The sequence below is a fragment of the Erithacus rubecula genome (genome assembly GCF_903797595.1).
Source record: "Erithacus rubecula genome assembly, chromosome: 26".
NCBI lineage: Eukaryota > Metazoa > Chordata > Aves > Passeriformes > Muscicapidae > Erithacus > Erithacus rubecula.
In genome coordinates, this window is record NC_136678.1 from 3,220,923 (window position 1) to 3,237,845 (window position 16,923).

Genomic DNA, 16,923 nt, shown 5'->3' on the forward strand with positions numbered 1-16,923 from the left:
TTCCACTTCTGCACTCCTCAACCTGTGGGCCAGATTTTAATTTGCTGTAAGAAAAGTGGGTAGATTTTCCTCCAAGTCAAGGGACCATGAGCTCAAGTACAAGATGCCAGAATGGACAGGGAAAAGCAAGGACCATAATAAAGGCAGGACACATAGAAGTGACCCAGGTGACATCACACAATACCCATATCCTGGGCTCTGTAATCACACTCACTTCCAGCAGAGCCACTGACCAGGGATTCCAGTGAAAAATCTTCAGGTTCAGTCCACTCTGACTGACACACTGCAGCAGTCAGAGCCACTCCTGCCCTTTGCACAGAGCCAGACCTCAAGCTACCACTTCAGCAGCTCATTCTGAGTGAAGCAACAGCTCTCAACAAGTGCCAACAGCTCCAGCCTCATTGCCCAACACCTGCAGACAGCTCAAACAGTGTAAGGTCAACAGGGAGCTGTGAGAAACCAGCATTTCCACCAGTGGAGCAACTCTGTGCAGCAACCAATCCTCTGATGGCCTAATGATCCCTTTTCCCACAGAAAGGAGCAGAGCCCTTCATTCCTCAAGTGCAGCAGGTGGCCAGGAGCAGGAAACCTGCATGGGGGTTCAGGATCAGTTCAGGAATTGGGAGGCAGAAAGTGAGCTCATCTGCTTCCCTCAGAACCATTCCACCATTTCCCACTCCCCATTTCCAGGGGAGGTATTTTGGGTCAGCACAGACCCAAAAGGATCCAAGGACACATTTAACTCCTGGGCTTGCAGCTCACACTAGAAAGGAACCAGACAGGGTTGGCATCACTAATAGAAATGTGTCCACCCAAGCTAAAATCCCCCATTAGGAAGAGGCCAGCCCTAGCCTTATGAATGGCTCCTGGCAGTGAAAATGCATTTATTTAAACTTAATGTATAGTGGGGGATGGCAGTGGGGACAGAAAGGCTGGGTCAGGCATGCAGAGTGTGCTACATCAGAGAATCCCTCCAAGCAGGGGCAAATAAAGAGCTGCAGGACAGGAAAAATATAGGTCTGGTTTGAGTGCATATGCTGCTCTTTATTCTTAAAAGCATTACAGGCACTCTGCAACCTGCTCCCATTAAGGAGCATTCCCAGCTGATGACAGGCCATGGAGCAGGAGCAGCCTCACAACACAGGCTCTGACCTCAGGGCCACAGCCAAACAAGCTTTGCTGGGAAATTGCAAAAAGGGTCGGCCATCAAACCAGAGAAAGCCAAGCAGTGTCTCTGGGAGGGGTCCAGGAACTCTGGGGTCTGATGTGTGTGGCAGCAGGAGCATCCCCCTGCCCACACCCTGGCCAGAGGCAGCAGGATGGCAGGGGAAAAGCAGGGAAAGTGGGAAGGCAGCCCCCCAGCATGGAGATGGGAGGGTTTGACATGAAGTCTGGGCTCATTCAAGGAGGGAAAGTGACTCCTAAAAGAGAACAGAGATTTGACATTTGCCAAATGCTGACAAACCTCTCAGTGAGGTTTACTGAACACTGATTTTATGTCCTGTTCTCTTCTTTTGCATCTAACTAGATGGGGTTTTGAGGAACAGGAGCAAAAGGAACCAAAACATTCCTGCAGAAATACAGTGAACTGAGCAGCATTATCAATTCCATAAACCAATATCCTGGAACTGCAAACAGGAACCAGAGCACTGCTCAGGTAAACATTCCCCACTCTCCATTTGCAGCTCAGCTCTGCTCCCACAGCACTGAAGAAAATGCACAAAGTGGAAGAAAAGACAATACTTAAAAAATAAATAAGATGCAGAGAAAATTAGCAAGATATGTAGATGGTGCAGGCTGGGGGGTTCCACTGAAGCACAATTCCTTAGAAAGGTGCCACACTTTCATTGAGCACTTCCAGAGAAACAGAAGGAAACCCTGGGCAGCCACAAATTCCTGTTCAAAACCACCAAGCAGCTGATGCTGCAGCACTGAGCTGGCTACAGCTGGCAACCTTGCACTGGGCTTTCCCTCCCCCTTCTCCTTTGTGAGATGATTTAACAAGCTGCAGAATCCCATGGGACATGTCAGCCAGCCAACAGCAATGGAGCATCATGTCTGGAGCCCAACGTGTCCATCTGCACTGCTCCCTTCCCTTTCAGGCACAAAGCTCTGAGCTTGGAGTAAAAATGTCATCAAAAGGAACTTGTGCAGAAAAAACTGTGGTAGAGCCTGCCAGTGCCCCTGCATGGGATGGATGTGTCAGTTAAGTGTTTTGGGATGGCAGAAAATGTGTCACCCTCTGTTCACTGTCAGATTGCATCAATGGGATCAGAACACCTCGAAGTTAATGTTTGTTTCCAGCTCCACAGGGATCTGATCCAATACACATCTTAGTGGGAATTTGGGATTTCTAGCACCTTGCACTTAGAAGGGTATGGGCATGGTGATACTTCATTTGAACATGGACATTCTCCTCCTGGTGAAGTCTCAGATTTCTCTACAGACAATAAACCACCCCATGCTCTCCCTATCTCAGCACTAAAAGACTTCTCAAGGTCTGCCTGCTCAGCCCAGCCAGCCATGCTCCAGTGCTCCTCTGGGCCACCACAGCTTCTTCCTGGGCACTGCTGCTTCCCTTTGTGTCATGTCACCCACACTCACGTCCCCCTCAGCCTGGCTGCTGCCACCCCTTCCCAAATCCTGCTCACCCCTCTCATCCTGCCTGCTCCCCACCCTCTCCCAAATCCTGCTCACCCCTCTCAGCCTTGCTGCTGCTCACCCCTTCCCAAATCCTGCTCACCCCTCTCATCCTGCCTGCTGCCACCCCTTCCCAAATCCTGCATACCCTCTCCCAAATCCTGCTCACCCCTTCCCAAATCCTGCTCACCCCTCTCAGCCTTGCTGCTGCCCACCCTCTCCCAAATCCTGCTCACCCCTCTCATCCTGCCTGCTCCCCACACTCTCCCAAATCCTGCTCACCCCCTCTCATCCTGCCTGCTCCCCACACTCTCCCAAATCCTGCTCACCCCCTCTCATCCTGCCTGCTGCCCACCCTCTCCCAAATCCTGCTCACCCCCTCTCATCCTGCCTGCTCCCCACACTCTCCCAAATCCTGCTCACCCCTCTCAGCCTTGCTGCTGCTCACACTCTCCCAAATCCTGCTCACCCCTCTCAGCCTTGCTGCTGCTCACACTCTCCCAAATCCTGCTCACCCCTCTCAGCCTTGCTGCTGCTCACACTCTCCCAAATCCTGCTCACCCCTCTCATCCTGCCTGCTGCTCACACTCTCCCAAATCCTGCTCACCCCTCTCATCCTGCCTGCCACACTCTCCCAAATCCTGCTCACCCCTCTCAGCCTTGCTGCTGCTCACACTCTCCCAAATCCTGCTCACCCCTCTCATCCTGCCTGCTGCTCACACTCTCCCAAATCCTGCTCACCCCTCTCAGCCTTGCTGCTGCTCACACTCTTCCCAAATCCTGCTCACCCCTCTCATCCTGCCTGCTGCCCACCCTCTCCCAAATCCTGCTCACCCCTCTCAGCCTTGCTGCTGCTCACACTCTCCCAAATCCTGCTCACCCCTCTCAGCCTTGCTGCTGCCCACCCTCTCCCAAATCCTGCTCACCCCTCTCAGCCTTGCTGCTGCTCACCCCTTCCCAAATCCTGCTCACCCCTCTCATCCTGCCTGCTCCCCACACTCTCCCAAATCCTGCTCACCCCTCTCATCCTGCCTGCTGCCCACCCTCTCCCAAATCCTGCTCACCCCTCTCATCCTGCCTGCTCCCCACACTCTCCCAAATCCTGCTCACCCCTCTCATCCTGCCTGCTGCTCACACTCTCCCAAATCCTGCTCATCCCTCTCAGCCTTGCTGCTGCTCACACTCTCCCAAATCCTGCTCACCCCCTCTCATCCTGCCTGCTCCCCACACTCTCCCAAATCCTGCTCATCCCTCTCAGCCTTGCTGCTGCTCACACTCTCCCAAATCCTGCTCACCCCTCTCATCCTGCCTGCTGCTCACACTCTCCCAAATCCTGCTCACCCCTCTCAGCCTTGCTGCTGCTCACACTCTCCCAAATCCTGCTCACCCCTCTCAGCCTTGCTGCTGCCCAGCCCTGATGCCTGAACACTGAACCACGACGTGTCTGACCTGGGGCAGATGAAAAGCAGGTAAATAGGCCAAGTCAAGCAGAGACAGAGATTCAGGAACTGTATTACCCTTTCCCTACAGCAATTAAAAAAGCAAATGCAATTATTTTGTACCAACAACTGCACACAGAGTGCACTTTTGCCTTAGGGAGACTGAAACCAGTGAGACAGAGATTCTCACGATATCCCCCTTCCCCTGTGACATTGCCCAGATCAGTGACATGAGGACTCTGAATCGGTGCTGGCACTGCACTGCTCAGTTCTGTGCACATGGGGAGACCCCAGGATGCTGGGAGGGACCCCTGGGCTGCAGCCCAGGACAAGAGGACAGGCAGGAGAACACGAAAAGGAAATGAGTGGCTCTGCTAGCAAACAGCAGAATGACAGGATGAGTGGCAAGGCCCTGGAGGAAGGGGACAAGGGACTGGAGAATTCAGAGCCACAACAAAGCTTCCACTGAAGCGTTTGCAGCACACTTTACCCTTGAACACACCCACACCAGCAGCCCAGCCACTCACCCACATGGCTCCATTTAAGCCTGTATCAATCCCAGCTCCAGCTTAACCAGGAGTCCCTGAGGGCTAAAGAAAGACACAGTGAGGAGAGATTAACTGGCAACAGTTCGGGACACAAACAAGGCACCGACATACCGCCGACTCCAGAGACATTCCTTCTTGATGAGCTTTTTAATTGAGTGCCCAAAGAGCAAGTGACAGGGAAAAGAGAGAGAGGAGGGCAAAGAGACCCCATGGTGGCTCAGATGGGAACACGGGGGACACACCTGAGCAGCTCTGCCATCAGCTCTGCTTGTTCTTGGTGGATGATACCAGGCAGAGAGAGCCTTAGACAACAGTTCCTAAAGAAAAGCTCAGGAAAAGAAGGATGGAAATCAAAAAGGACATGCTTTTACTCCAGAGGCATCCTTGAAATCCAGTCTGGCAGCGAGCAGGAACTGGAGTGAATGGCCAAGGCAGGAAATTATTCCCAAATCCCAAGACAGCTCCTAGAAGTTGTCATTACTTGTCTGTGCTATCTGTACAGAGATAAGGCTGGAGCTGCAAAACACAGAGTGCTGAGAGCTGAGGGCATGAGCCAGGCAGTCAAACAGAGGGATGGAGTGTGAGGTCCTGCCCTGCTCTGGGGGAGGGCAGGGAGACTCCCCAGGAGCTGCCACAGGCAGCTGCCTCCACTCCCAGTGCTGGAAAACTGAACCAAAAACACAACAGGCAGCAAACAGAGATGCTCCCACATATTTCATGCTGGATCTGCAGCTTCCAGTCCTGGTTTCACCCAAGTGCCAGCTCTGACTCTCCCTACAATGACAGCCTCAAACAGCTTTTTTGCTCACCAGAAAAAAAAAAAAAATCCTTCTTTGGGGAACATTTGCAACATAGGATATTCCAAACCTCCTGAAATATTTCTTCCCACTTCTGTGCAAGAATAACAGAGCCAGCTCTGAGCCTTTTCTCAGTTCAATAGAGCTCTCCCAGCCAGAAGCTGCTTTCAGCAGCAGAGCCTTTCCCAGCCTGACATTTTTAATGTACAGAAGGAATGTACATATGCCAGTCAGACTCCTAAACAGATGCAGGATAAAACTCTCCATTACTTCAAACAATTTCAGGGTTCCTGTGACTGTCCCAGCAAATAATTATATCTCAGCTGTAACAACCCACACCCATATAACAACCAGGATTCTCAGAGCTTTCAAACCTATTCTCTTTAGCCTTTATTTTCAGTGAAAAAAATGTCAAGGTCACATTCTGTTTCACTCCTTCTGTGAAATAATTTGTTGAGATTAGAGGAAATATTTCCAAAATGCCAAATTCAGCACAAATTCCACACGTCCTCCAAGTTCCATTTTCAGCTGTTCTGACCCAGAGTATTTGAGCTCAGGCACAGCTTCACAGTCTGCATCAGGCTGAAAGGGCTGGGAAGGGGGCACAGGGGCAATGCAGTAACTGAAAATCATGCAAAGGTGATTACTAACAACACTCCAGCACAGCCACAAATCATCCATGGGGATCATGGGATGAATTGAGGTCAAACATCCTTTACAGGGTATCAGAGTCCCCACAGTGAGAGAAACCATGGCTTAAGAAATCACTGGAAAGAAACACAAGTACACAGGACAGAGTCTCTTATTTAAATCATCTGATGGATTTCACTGTCCTTGTAACAGAACCAAGATGACTGAAGGCTTTGAAGTCTTCAGAGCTTAAGGCTTTATCCTAATCCTGTTCCTGATTCCTATAAAAATTGTGTTAATTCCTGAAACTGAGAGCAGTGAGGAAGAGCCTGTGGAGCCCACCTGGGTCCCTGCATGGGGGTGCTTCAGGCATAGGCACCCAGCCTGTGGAACCAGATTCTGTTCTAAAATCAGGCACTTTGTAATGCCAAACTTGAGCAGATTTCTCAGTGTCTAATTAGGATGAGGCAGAAGTCGATTCACCTAATTTCCAACTCACTTCAATATTAGATCTGAAAGACCACCTATGACATCTTCAGCCTTGCTTGCCTCAGGAGTCTGCACAACAGCAGGCAATGGGATTAGATAAAAATCTAATGAGATAATGTATTTACATAATATTTATAGCACTCACTCTCAGACAGGGTTTTGTTCTTGGGTCCTCAGTACGTGGCACTACAGACATTTCCTTTGAACTGGAAAAAGCTTGAGGTTTATTTTTAAATCTAATTTCCCTTTAAAAGAAACCATGTATTCAAGTATCAAGAGAGGAGTTCAATGTACCTGGGCTTACCAAACCTAAACACCAACTGCAGCTCAACTTTCCTTCAGCTGAATAACTCAGGTTTCTGCAGTGTCCAGTAAAGCCATGCACTCACCTCCTCCTGTAATTCTCTCAGCACCCCATGTCAGATACATACCCTGATTTCCACCCTCAATAGCCACATGTCAGCAAGACAAGAATGTACACATGGTCCCAGCACCTTGCATCCTGCAGCCTCCCAAACATTTCAACAGCTCACCCTCACTAATCCTGGGGAAACAGCCACCTTAAAATCCTGTGTGTGCCAGAGCCAGCTAAAACCCTTGGCTTAGGAAAAAGTAAAAACCACACAAATCTACACACTGCCAAGAGAGAAATAGTTCCAAACTTAAGCCCCTTATCCAGCAGTGTGGAGGCCCAACTAGATTTTCTTCCAGGATATAAACATCTGCAGGAATCCCTGCCAAGCATCCAGCACCACATTCAGAGTTAAAGGGCAATTGAAAAAGTTAAACTCCAGCCTGATTCATCCAAACTTCTCAAAGCTGAGTATTTCTCATTGAGTTATGGCACCAGGACACAAAGTAATTTTGGATTCAGCTCTAGAATAGTGCACATGATGTGATGGATATCCTGGTACCATGTGGCATTAATGCCCTGCCTGACCCAGGGCAGAGCATTTCCCCACCCACGAGGCTGCAGGAGCACAACCTTTTAGAAGCAGGGCCTCCAGGTTCTGTGAAGAAGAGGGCACATTCACACACTGCATCTCAAATTTCATTCCACAGGCAGCTCACACCTTCCTGCCCTGTCTTTATTTGAGTCTTTGCCCCCTCCCCAGCCCCCAGGCTCTGGTTGCTGACAGCCAGCCCAGGTGCACCGACATTTCCAGCTCTGTTTTCCTCCCTCCTGCAGACAGCAGCTGTGTTCACTTTGCCAGTCGGTTGCTATAGAAACAAATCAATCCTCAATAGTTTTATTTTTACCAGTTTCTGTGAAATAGGATTTATCTCATTTCCATGACTAAGCTGTACTCTGAGTGAGCTCTTTGGGACAGTGACAGTGCCAGCTCAGCACTGGGCACAGCTCGTGCTGCAGTGACAAGAGGAAACGGCCACCACCCGTGTTCAGAGGCACCTTCTCATCTCGAGGACACTTCACCTTGAAAGGATTCCACAGGCAGAGCTCTACAGCACTGCACAGCTGCATCTGATGGGCTCACAGAGTGGAGGTGCCAGCACAGGCTCTGTGCTGAGAGCCAGCCTGGCAGTCCTGGCACTGCCACAGGAGTGGCTCAGCCTCCAGGAACTGCCTGTCCTTTGTCCCAGGGCAGCTGACAGGGGCTTTCCTTCCATGGATGCATTTCCTTCATTCTCTATTACCTGTCTCACACCTTTCAGCTATGCCTTTCCTGTCCTCTTTGCTTGTCCTCAGTCTCACTGAAATGATCTGTTACCTCACAAAATCCAGCTGCATGAACGCTGTTTCTTGGCTCAGCTGCTCCCAATACACCAAACACTGTTCCAACCATTCATCTCCAGAAAGTTCTGCTCCCTGCCAAAGGCCCTTCCACAGCTGCAGGGGACCTGTGGCACTGAGTGGAGCAGCTCAATTTCACCAGTTCTCATTGCTGGGGCACAACCTGCAGCTCACAGGGAGCAGAGGGAAGGGAGACACTGCTCCTCCTGCCTTTCCCTCCTGCTGAATCCAGCCTGTGCAGCCTCAGGAGACAGGACTTTGTTAGCCCTGCCAGCTGCAGTGTTTCCCCTGGCACAGACAAACCACAGGAAGAGGAGCTGGGGATGGCTGGGCACACCATTCCAACCAGGCTAAGCTGGAATCTTTCCACTGCACAAAAGTGCAGTGCACAAACCCATCCATCCAACACTCAGCATCCAGCTGAGCTCTGCATCACTCCTGCTCTCAGAACACAGAGTGCTCTGGCTGTGCTCAGGTCTGCAGTGATATTTCTTCAGTTTCAGGACCAATGACACAAGTGGATGCCAGGAGGCTGTGGAAACATCAGGATGTCATCACTCAAACAGCCCAGGTTTGGTGACAGGCTGTGTTTTGTTCCCAAAATTCCTCACACAGCTCAATGGCAGGATAAGAACTCGGGGTATACAAATCAAAAAGCCATCAGGGAACCTCACAAACATCCCCTCAGGGCACTTGAGTCTCACAAGCACCTGAGCACAAACAGCCCAGGCTTTGTACAGCTGTTCAGGATCCTCCAGCCAGCGCTGGAGCCAGGCCCAGGCATAGCATGGGAAGTAAGAAAATGCATGTTGTGGATGTGTTTTGCTTCTCCTTCCAGGAGGACAGAACACAAACCTTAGGTGAGCCCTGTAAATGCTCCTGGGAAGGTGTGCAACCTGGCAACTGGAAAAACACCTGGGAGCCTCATGCCTGGGCTCTGCTCCAGCCCCCAGCCCGTGCCACTGTGGGACACTGGGACTGTTCACACCCTGTACCAACAGCAGCTGCCTTGGTTCCAACATCCTCAGCACAATGGAACCCACCTGATGCTCCTCACCCAACACCAGGACCCCCATGACACTCCTCACACCCCATCTTAGCTCACAGCAGCTCCCTGATGGAGCATTTGAGGTAACCTGCATGAGCATATGAATATTTCCAAAACTCTCAAAGCAAGGCAAAAACTGAGATTGTGTTCTCACCCCCTGACATAAACACAATGACACATTGACATTCCCAAAACAGTGAGTCCCAGAGCACCAGAGGACTCAGCATATGGATAAAGACTGATGGGAAGTCAACACCTGAAAGAATGTTCAGCCCCACAACACCCACCTGTGCAGAGCATTCCACTTCCAATCCTCTCTCTGCCAAAGCCCTGGAAACCTGGAGCTGCCCACAGGGAGCAAGGCAGGGATCTCTCAAAGGGGTTTCACAGGAAGGAACCCACACACCCATCAATTCCCATGTGCCCAAGAAAGCCCCAGGTGCTGTGAAACCACAAGTCCTGCTTTGCCCTGGCTTGGGCAAGTGGAGCAGGGCAGGGTTAATGCCACTGCTCTGGGGTCCCTGAATGAGCAGAGCCCAGTGCTCCTGAACACAAAACACACAAACAAAAACTTTCCAAAACTGCATCACAAGATCACACAGAGACAAAACACTGCAGAGTCACAGCCAGAGACTGCAGGCTTTGAATCCTCAAAGAAGTACTTAGGAAACAATTCCCAGCCCAGCACCGGTGCACACCTGTGCCTGTGGCACAAGCACCTTCAGCAATCATTGTGCTCAGGGTGTAATTAAAGAGGGATCCATCCCACTGTGTGCATGGGAGGGTGTGGAGAGGAGAAGGTTTAGAGTGGGTGAGGTGATTAATCACAGCAGCAGGACAAGGGGAAGACCCAGCATTGCCCTGTTCTGTGGGAATGCAGCAGGAGCAGCTGCCTTGTGATGGGGCAGGGGAAGAGAGGAAAGCACCTTGTTTGCACAAGCCTGGGAGCTGCACCTTGGAGCCTCCCTGCTGCTCCTGCTGGACACTGCAGGACTCAGTGCTTGCCCACAAGGCTGGGGACACACAGAGGGACAGACACCCCCACCCTGACCTCGGACAGGACAATCCCCTCTCCCCCTGGCAATGGCACCGTGTTCCTTCCCCAGGGAATGGCAGCACAGGCACAGTCAGAGCCTCACCCCCAGGAGTACACAGGGCACTATCAGATCCCTGCTGTAAACCATCAGCCACACCAGAACAAATACCAAACCCTGCTTTTCCAAAAAACAACTCATTTTTCTGACTCCTAACCACCCTTGGACTGTTGGAAACCACTTTAAGTGTTCTGCCATCCCACCACATCATTTTCTAAACCAACCTGACCCCTCACCAGCAGCAACGGCTGAAACTGGGCTGGAACAAGGCTTGTGGCTTCTGTGGAGCAGCACTCAGCCCTTCCCACAACAGATGTGCACCCAAACTCCTCATTCCCAGCAGAAGCATCTCCTTGCTACCCTCCCTGGGGATTGCACATCCCATCTGGGGCTCGGCAGCAGCCTCAGTTTCCCCCTCTGGGCAACACAGATCCAGACTTTTCACAGCAATAGATGAAAATAAAAAGCTGCTTCTGCAGATTTGGCTTTAACACAACCCATCCCTCATTGCTCCTGGCAAAACCTCCTGAATGCAGCCTGACAGCTCAGCTACAGATTGTTCTGTTGTCTCCTGCCTTTAACTTCCCAGTGAATCACTAAAAAAATAAAATACAATACATCAAATTGTGCAGCCTCGATGCAGAAGTGGCTCAGAACCCCAGGAAACCTCAAGGATTCACAGACCATCTCTGATTTCTGGCCTTGCTGTTGCTCACAAGCCTTAAGCTGTGCATGCACAGAGTGGGTTTTCTCTGCTCCTCACACGGTGCTCCTGCCTGAGCCATGATCCATGGCTGGATCTGAGAAAGCTGGGCCTGCCTGAGGAGCCAGGACCTGCTCCTGATTGCTGGGCCAGGCCTCCATCACTCCCCAGGCCCTGGCAGATCCCAGCAGGGAGCCCAGCCTCCCAAACCCTGGCAGACATCACCTCTTTGTGAGCCCACCATCTGCTCTGGCAAATCCACACTCCCATTTCCCCCCTCCTGCATCCTTCTCATTCCCCCAGCTTGCTGTCAGCATTCCCAATTCCCATCAGCCTCCCACTGGGATTGACTCTCCTGCCCAATGCCCTGAGTGTTACACACTAGCACATTCACCCTTGAGAGAGAGTTAAATTGTGTTTGAAATTCCTCCTCCTGTGAGTTATCCCACTGCATCCCATCCTGTTTCCTGCTCACCTGCAGCCATAGGTGATTGCAGTCTGTGCTGCCTCCACACCCAGCAGGCCCTGCTTGGTCTGGGAAGGAGCAAGGCAGCCCAGACAGTGCCAAAGTTCACATTTAACTGATAACAGACTGATGGCAGTTCAGGTTACCTGATAAAACACCACATTCCAAGGAATTACCTGCCAGGGGAATCTATCACTTCATGGAGCAGCATTTGCTCTCTTTTGGAAGACAAATGGCCCAAACCAACGAGTGCCAGCTCAGAGCAGGTGCCAGCTCAGCACATATCAGGTGTAATGTGGGAATTACAGGGAAGACCTGGTTTGTATCCCATCCAAAATTGTAACTTTGAGACACCTGAAATGCAGAACTGACAGAAAAAGCTGCACCTCAGGAGAGAAGAGCTTTGGGAACAGGTTATCCAAACAGCGGGACTTAAAAAGTAAATAAAATAGGGGCCTGAAATCAGGTGGAGAAAAGAACAAAGGTGCCAGCCCAGCAGTGTTTATGATCCTATTCTGGGAATGAGCTCTGGGGTTGAGAGCAGCTCAGCAGCTCCTGTGTCAGGAGAGATCCTTACAGCCATGAGGAGCCTCAGCAGTGACAGGGACCAGCCAGAGCAGGGCCAGGGGCTGCCTAAGGAGGGGAAAATATGGAGCACACAGCCCTGACTGAGAGCAGGCTTCTCCCCACAACCAAGCAGGGTAAAATCCTGCATTAGCAAAGTTCCCATGCTCTAGCATTGGAAAATGTGAGGCTTTCTCCACCCTAAAGTTCATCTGTCTGGTCCCTACAGCCTGTCCCAGACTGTCCCCTGCACCCTCTGGCCTCTCCTTGCAGGGACACTCAGCAGCTCATCACAAGCTCCTCACCTGGAGGAGTCTCTTTACACAGAGCCAGAGCCCAACAAGTGGTCAGGAGGTGGGAAACAGTCACAAAGCCCCTAAATGGCAGCAGGTGGCACACAGGACACGTTGCTATGCCCCACAACGTGCAGCCAGACCAGTGTCACAGGCACAAATCCCATCTGTACAGGAGAAACAGGTTCAGGGGCTGGGACTTGGGCAGGGGAAAGGGGCAGCTCCAGTGTCACCTGCAGGTGACATCCAACAGCTGTGGAAATGAACACAGAATATGAGTGACAGCTGTGACAGTCACCCTGTCTGTGCAGGGAGCTGGGCTCACATGTGACAAACACAGTAACAGGTCAGAGCCAAAGGGATGGCCTCTCACTCTGGCACCATGGGGACATTCCAGGAGCATGGCACTGTGGGCACTGTCCCAGGGAAAGGCAGGGAAAAGGCACCATCGTGCCCAGGTGCTGCCAGGCAGTGGCAGATCTGGTTCAGCTCACAGGGTGTTCAACTGCACCGACCCTCTGCACTGAGCTGAACCCCCTATGGGCACATCCATCCTACTGAAACAAGGGCTCAGACTGTTTAATATATCAAAAGAGAAGAACAAAGCTCGACCCCAAGGGTAGATTTACGTTTCAGAAAGGCAAACGTGTGCCTCAGGGCAGGGTGAGCTCCTGTATGTCTGCAGGCCTCTGCCACCAGCACAACCTGGGTTATGTCAACGTTAAAACGGATCAAATTCGGTCAAAAAGGGATGAGTTACACTCCTCTGAACAGTCAGATTATGTAGCAACAGAGTCACTCGGCACTGGACACAAATCTCCTCCACACCTCCCAGTACAAACCAATTGCTCAGGGACCGGGAGCATTCCCAGCAGAGGCCGAGGTGGCCAAAGCTGCAGCTCCAGAAGCACAGCAGCAAGAGGTGACGCCAAAAAACGGGCAAGAGAGAAAAAAAAACTAACAAAGGTCCAAAGCTTCAACCAGCAAATTCCACAGCACGGTCTGTGCAGACCCGGCAAAGTGTCACTGCAGGACGCGACAAAACCAGCGCAGGGTCCGGACCCAGGAAATGCCACCCGACAGTGCCACTGCCCCGGGACAGCGGGAACACGGACACAGCCCAGCTCAGCAGCCAGGGCAGCCCACAGCACCGCTCTGGTGCCGGGGGACAGGGCAGCACCCAGCCCCGGCAGCGCCGGTCTCTGCCCTCCCCTGTGCCCAGCCGAGGGCACACCAGCCCCGGGAGCTGCCTCTGGCACGGCCCCTCGCCCTCTGCTCCCACCAAACTCTGCAGGTCACACGCCCCTCTCAGCCCGCTGCAATGTCTCAGCCCATCCCCTCCGGCTCCGGCCTCCCCCGCGGGGCTGCAGCCCCAGGAACCCCTCTGGCATCCCTTTGTCCCACAGCCCTGTGGCTGCGCTCCCTGAACACATCCAAGCCCGCAGCCCCGCTCCCCTGCAGCCCACAGCCCCACAGCCCCGCTCCCTGCCTGTCCCGCACCCCACAACCAACTCCCGGCCCGCGGAGAGCCCCCTCCTCACCTCAAACCCCTCGGTCCCCGCCCGCGGGGGCGCGCTCACCTGAGCAAGCTGGACAGCGGGTGCCCCACACCGACGCTCCCGCCGCTCCCGCCACCGCCTCCCCCCGCGGAGCCGCCGCCGCTGCCGCCGCCGCCGCCGGAGCCGCCGAAGCCGGAGCTGAGGCGCTTCCCCGAGAGCAGCTTCTCCACGGCCGGGAGGTTCCCGGTGCGCGCGGCCTCCAGCAGCTCCTGCTCCTTCCCCATGGCCGGCGCGGCCCGGGCGCGCGCGCGACTTCCGGGGCGGGGTCGCGCCCGGGCGGGGGCGGGGCGTGAGGGGGCGTGGTACGATGGGCGTGGCACTGGGGGCGGGGCATGGGCGTTTAATGAGGGGGCGGACCGAAGGCGCAGCGGGGTTTCGTGCAGGCCCCGCCCCCCGAGCGCTGCCCGTGCTCCCTCAGCCGCGCTCGTTTTGGGCGGCTAGGGAGGTTTCTCCTGCGGGGCCCGGGCAGTGGCGCTGCTCTAACCCCGTGTCCCGGCAGGGTCAGGGTGTGGGGAGCGCGGCTGAGAGCGGGGCCGGTTCGGGGGTGCAGGGCCCCGGGCTGAGCCCCACCTCCACAGCCCCGCTGCCATAGCGACAAGCCCGGCCCTGAGCATCCCCTCGCGGTGCCCGTAGCTGTGCGTTATCAGGAGGCGCCGCTGGCGCGCCGTTGGCATGGCGACATGCTCCGCCCCCATGGCGGCGCCCGTGGAGAGCGTCATTAGGATGCGCTGCTGAGTCGCTGTTGTCCTGGCAACAGGCACCACCCGCCGCCGCGGTGCTCGCCATCTTTCGTCATCACGAGGCGCCGCCGCATCCCCGTTGCCATGACTACAGATTTCACCGCCCCCAGCGTCGCCGGTTAATGTACGTCATCACGAGACGCCGAGTGTCACCGTTCCCCGGCGATAGGCTCCGCCCCCTCGCGGTGCCCGTAGTGTTTCGTCATCGGGAGGCGCCGCGGGTGCGGCCATGGCGGACCCGGCCCGGGAGTCGCTCGGTGCCGCCGCTGCCCCGGAGCCGCCGCCCGCAGGCTCATCCCCGCCCGCCGCCGGCGATGGGGCGGCGGCCGCGGGGGAAGCGGGAGAAGGCGAAGTGGGGGATGCTGGCGGTGGCGGCGAGGTGAAGGCGGAGGTGGCGGACGGGGAGGTGAGGCGGGAGCGGGAGCGGAGCCGGGCCGCGCCGCGGGGCCGCAGAGCGAGCGCTGCTCTCTCCCCCAGGTGCGGAGCGCGGAGGGAGAGGCGGCGGACGCGGAGGACCCGGGAATGCAGGCGTGTGCGGCCAGGAAGGTGAAGCTGGAGCTGAAGGAGCGGAAGGAGAAGAAGCAGAAAGTGGACGAGGACGAGATCCAGAAGATGCAGTGAGTGCGGGCGCGGCGGTGCCCGGGAGTTCGGGAATCGCGTCCCCGGTGCCGCAGCCCCTCCCAGATTGCCCCTCTCCCGGTCCTGGCCGGGACCGGCAGGGCCTTCACACGGCTCTCGGTGATCGCTCTGCCCCGCAGGATCCTGGTCTCCTCCTTCTCCGAGGAGCAGCTGAACCGGTACGAGATGTATCGCCGCTCTGCCTTCCCCAAGGCCGCCATCAAACGGGTGAGAGAGGAGCAGGACGCGGGCGCTGCCCGGACCCGCCCTGTGCCCCCCCCGTGGCTCAGCCCCCGCACCAGGAGCCGCTGCTGCCCCCCGAGGGGCTGGGTGGGGGTCACAGCTCTGACTGTCCCTTCCTGTCCCCGTCCCAGCTCATCCAGTCCATCACTGGCACCTCCGTGTCCCAGAACGTCGTCATTGCCATGTCGGGCATCTCCAAGGTGTTTGTTGGAGAGGTGGTGGAGGAAGGTGAGTGACACCTGCTGAGTGACAAGGGAAGAACCCGGGGTAATTCCCTGCTTGGAGCAGGATGTGGAACAGGACTGGGTTTTCCATGTTCTCCCAGAGCAGCAGCTCTGGTTCAGAGCAGGGCCCTATGAAGCTGCCACAGCCCCTCTGATCCCACCAGTGTTGCTGCTTCTCCCCAGGCAGAGAACCTGGAGTGGCAGCTCTGTCCCTCAGCCCCAGAACAGCTGCATAATGAGGATTTCATTAGTGCTACCAGGACAAAGGAGTTCCTTAAGCCTCTAAACCTGCCCCAGTCTTCTTTGGAAAGACCTTGGTTCTGTTTGGGACAGGGGCTGGGAGCTGAGCCAGCTGTTCCTGCTCAGCTGTCAGGGGGATACCCCGGCACACCCAGACCCCAGGGCTCCAGAGCAGAGGCTTTGAGCTCCTCCATTCCCTGAACCCAGCATCTCCACAGTGCCTGAGTGATTTAGAAGCTTTTTATCCTGGTTGCTGCCCTGTCCTGTCAGGGAGGAGCTCAATGAGCAGCCTCATTCTTGCTCTGAGCTGCAAACCCCAAACACAAACGTTACCTGTTCCTTTCAAAGTGCACAGAAGCAGCAGCAGGGGCTGGGCAGAGCTCAGCTGCCCCTGACCTCTGTCTCTGTTTTTGCAGCTCTGGATGTGTGTGAGAAGTGGGGGGAGCTGCCCCCCCTGCAGCCCAAGCACATGAGGGAGGCTGTCCGGAGGCTCAAGGCACGGGGGCAGATCCCCAACTCCAAGTACAAAAAGATCATCTTCCACTGAGAGAGGCTGAAATGAGCTTCCTGTAGGACCTTTCCACATGGACTTTTCCATAAGGCCCCTTTGGGGTGGCCTGTGGGACCTCAGGGATGTCCCTGCTGTCCCTGCCCACACTGGCCAGAGCCTGGATGCACCCTTGACCTGGACTTGAGGTCTCAACACAGCAGGGAGAGGAACATCCAGGGGCTACAGAGCATTTCCTGCTGGCCCAGATGTGCCATCTGTGCCCAGATGTGTGGCTGGTTTTTTTGTACATTAAACTTATTCTTGTGTTCATAACCTGACTGGGAT

General features: G+C 54.5%; 2 protein-coding genes across 11 annotated transcripts in view; one reads left to right on the forward strand and one right to left on the reverse strand.

Annotated features, from left to right (window-relative positions):
• ANKS1A (ankyrin repeat and sterile alpha motif domain containing 1A) overlaps nucleotides 1–14,282 on the reverse strand; it is a 76,981-nt gene extending 62,699 nt beyond the window's left edge. For 7 of the 8 annotated variants that reach the window (XM_079327220.1, XM_079327217.1, XM_079327218.1 and 4 more), the window contains exon 1: nucleotides 14,045–14,282. In XM_079327220.1, coding sequence (XP_079183346.1) covers nucleotides 14,045–14,247 — 203 coding nt within the window. In that variant the 5' untranslated portion in view covers nucleotides 14,248–14,282. The remainder of the gene's footprint in view (nucleotides 1–14,044) is intronic. The other variant, XM_079327221.1, reaches the window with a different exon arrangement.
• Nucleotides 14,283–14,910: 628 nt separating this feature from the next.
• Nucleotides 14,911–16,920, forward strand: TAF11 (TATA-box binding protein associated factor 11). 3 transcript variants are annotated; one of them, XM_079327249.1, is made up of 5 exons: nucleotides 14,911–15,169; nucleotides 15,241–15,380; nucleotides 15,522–15,609; nucleotides 15,756–15,852; nucleotides 15,952–16,440. In XM_079327249.1, exons 1-5 carry the CDS (start codon nucleotides 14,993–14,995, stop codon nucleotides 15,981–15,983), a joined length of 534 nt encoding a protein of 177 aa, XP_079183375.1. In that variant the 5' UTR covers nucleotides 14,911–14,992; the 3' UTR covers nucleotides 15,984–16,440. The 3 variants fall into 3 exon arrangements, with proteins under 3 accessions (XP_079183375.1, XP_079183374.1, XP_079183373.1); XM_079327248.1 differs by lacking the exon at nucleotides 15,952–16,440 and adding an exon at nucleotides 16,505–16,920 and having other exon boundaries at nucleotides 14,915–15,115; XM_079327247.1 differs by lacking the exon at nucleotides 15,952–16,440 and adding an exon at nucleotides 16,505–16,918 and having other exon boundaries at nucleotides 14,916–15,169.
• The last annotated feature ends 3 nt before the right edge of the window (nucleotides 16,921–16,923 follow it).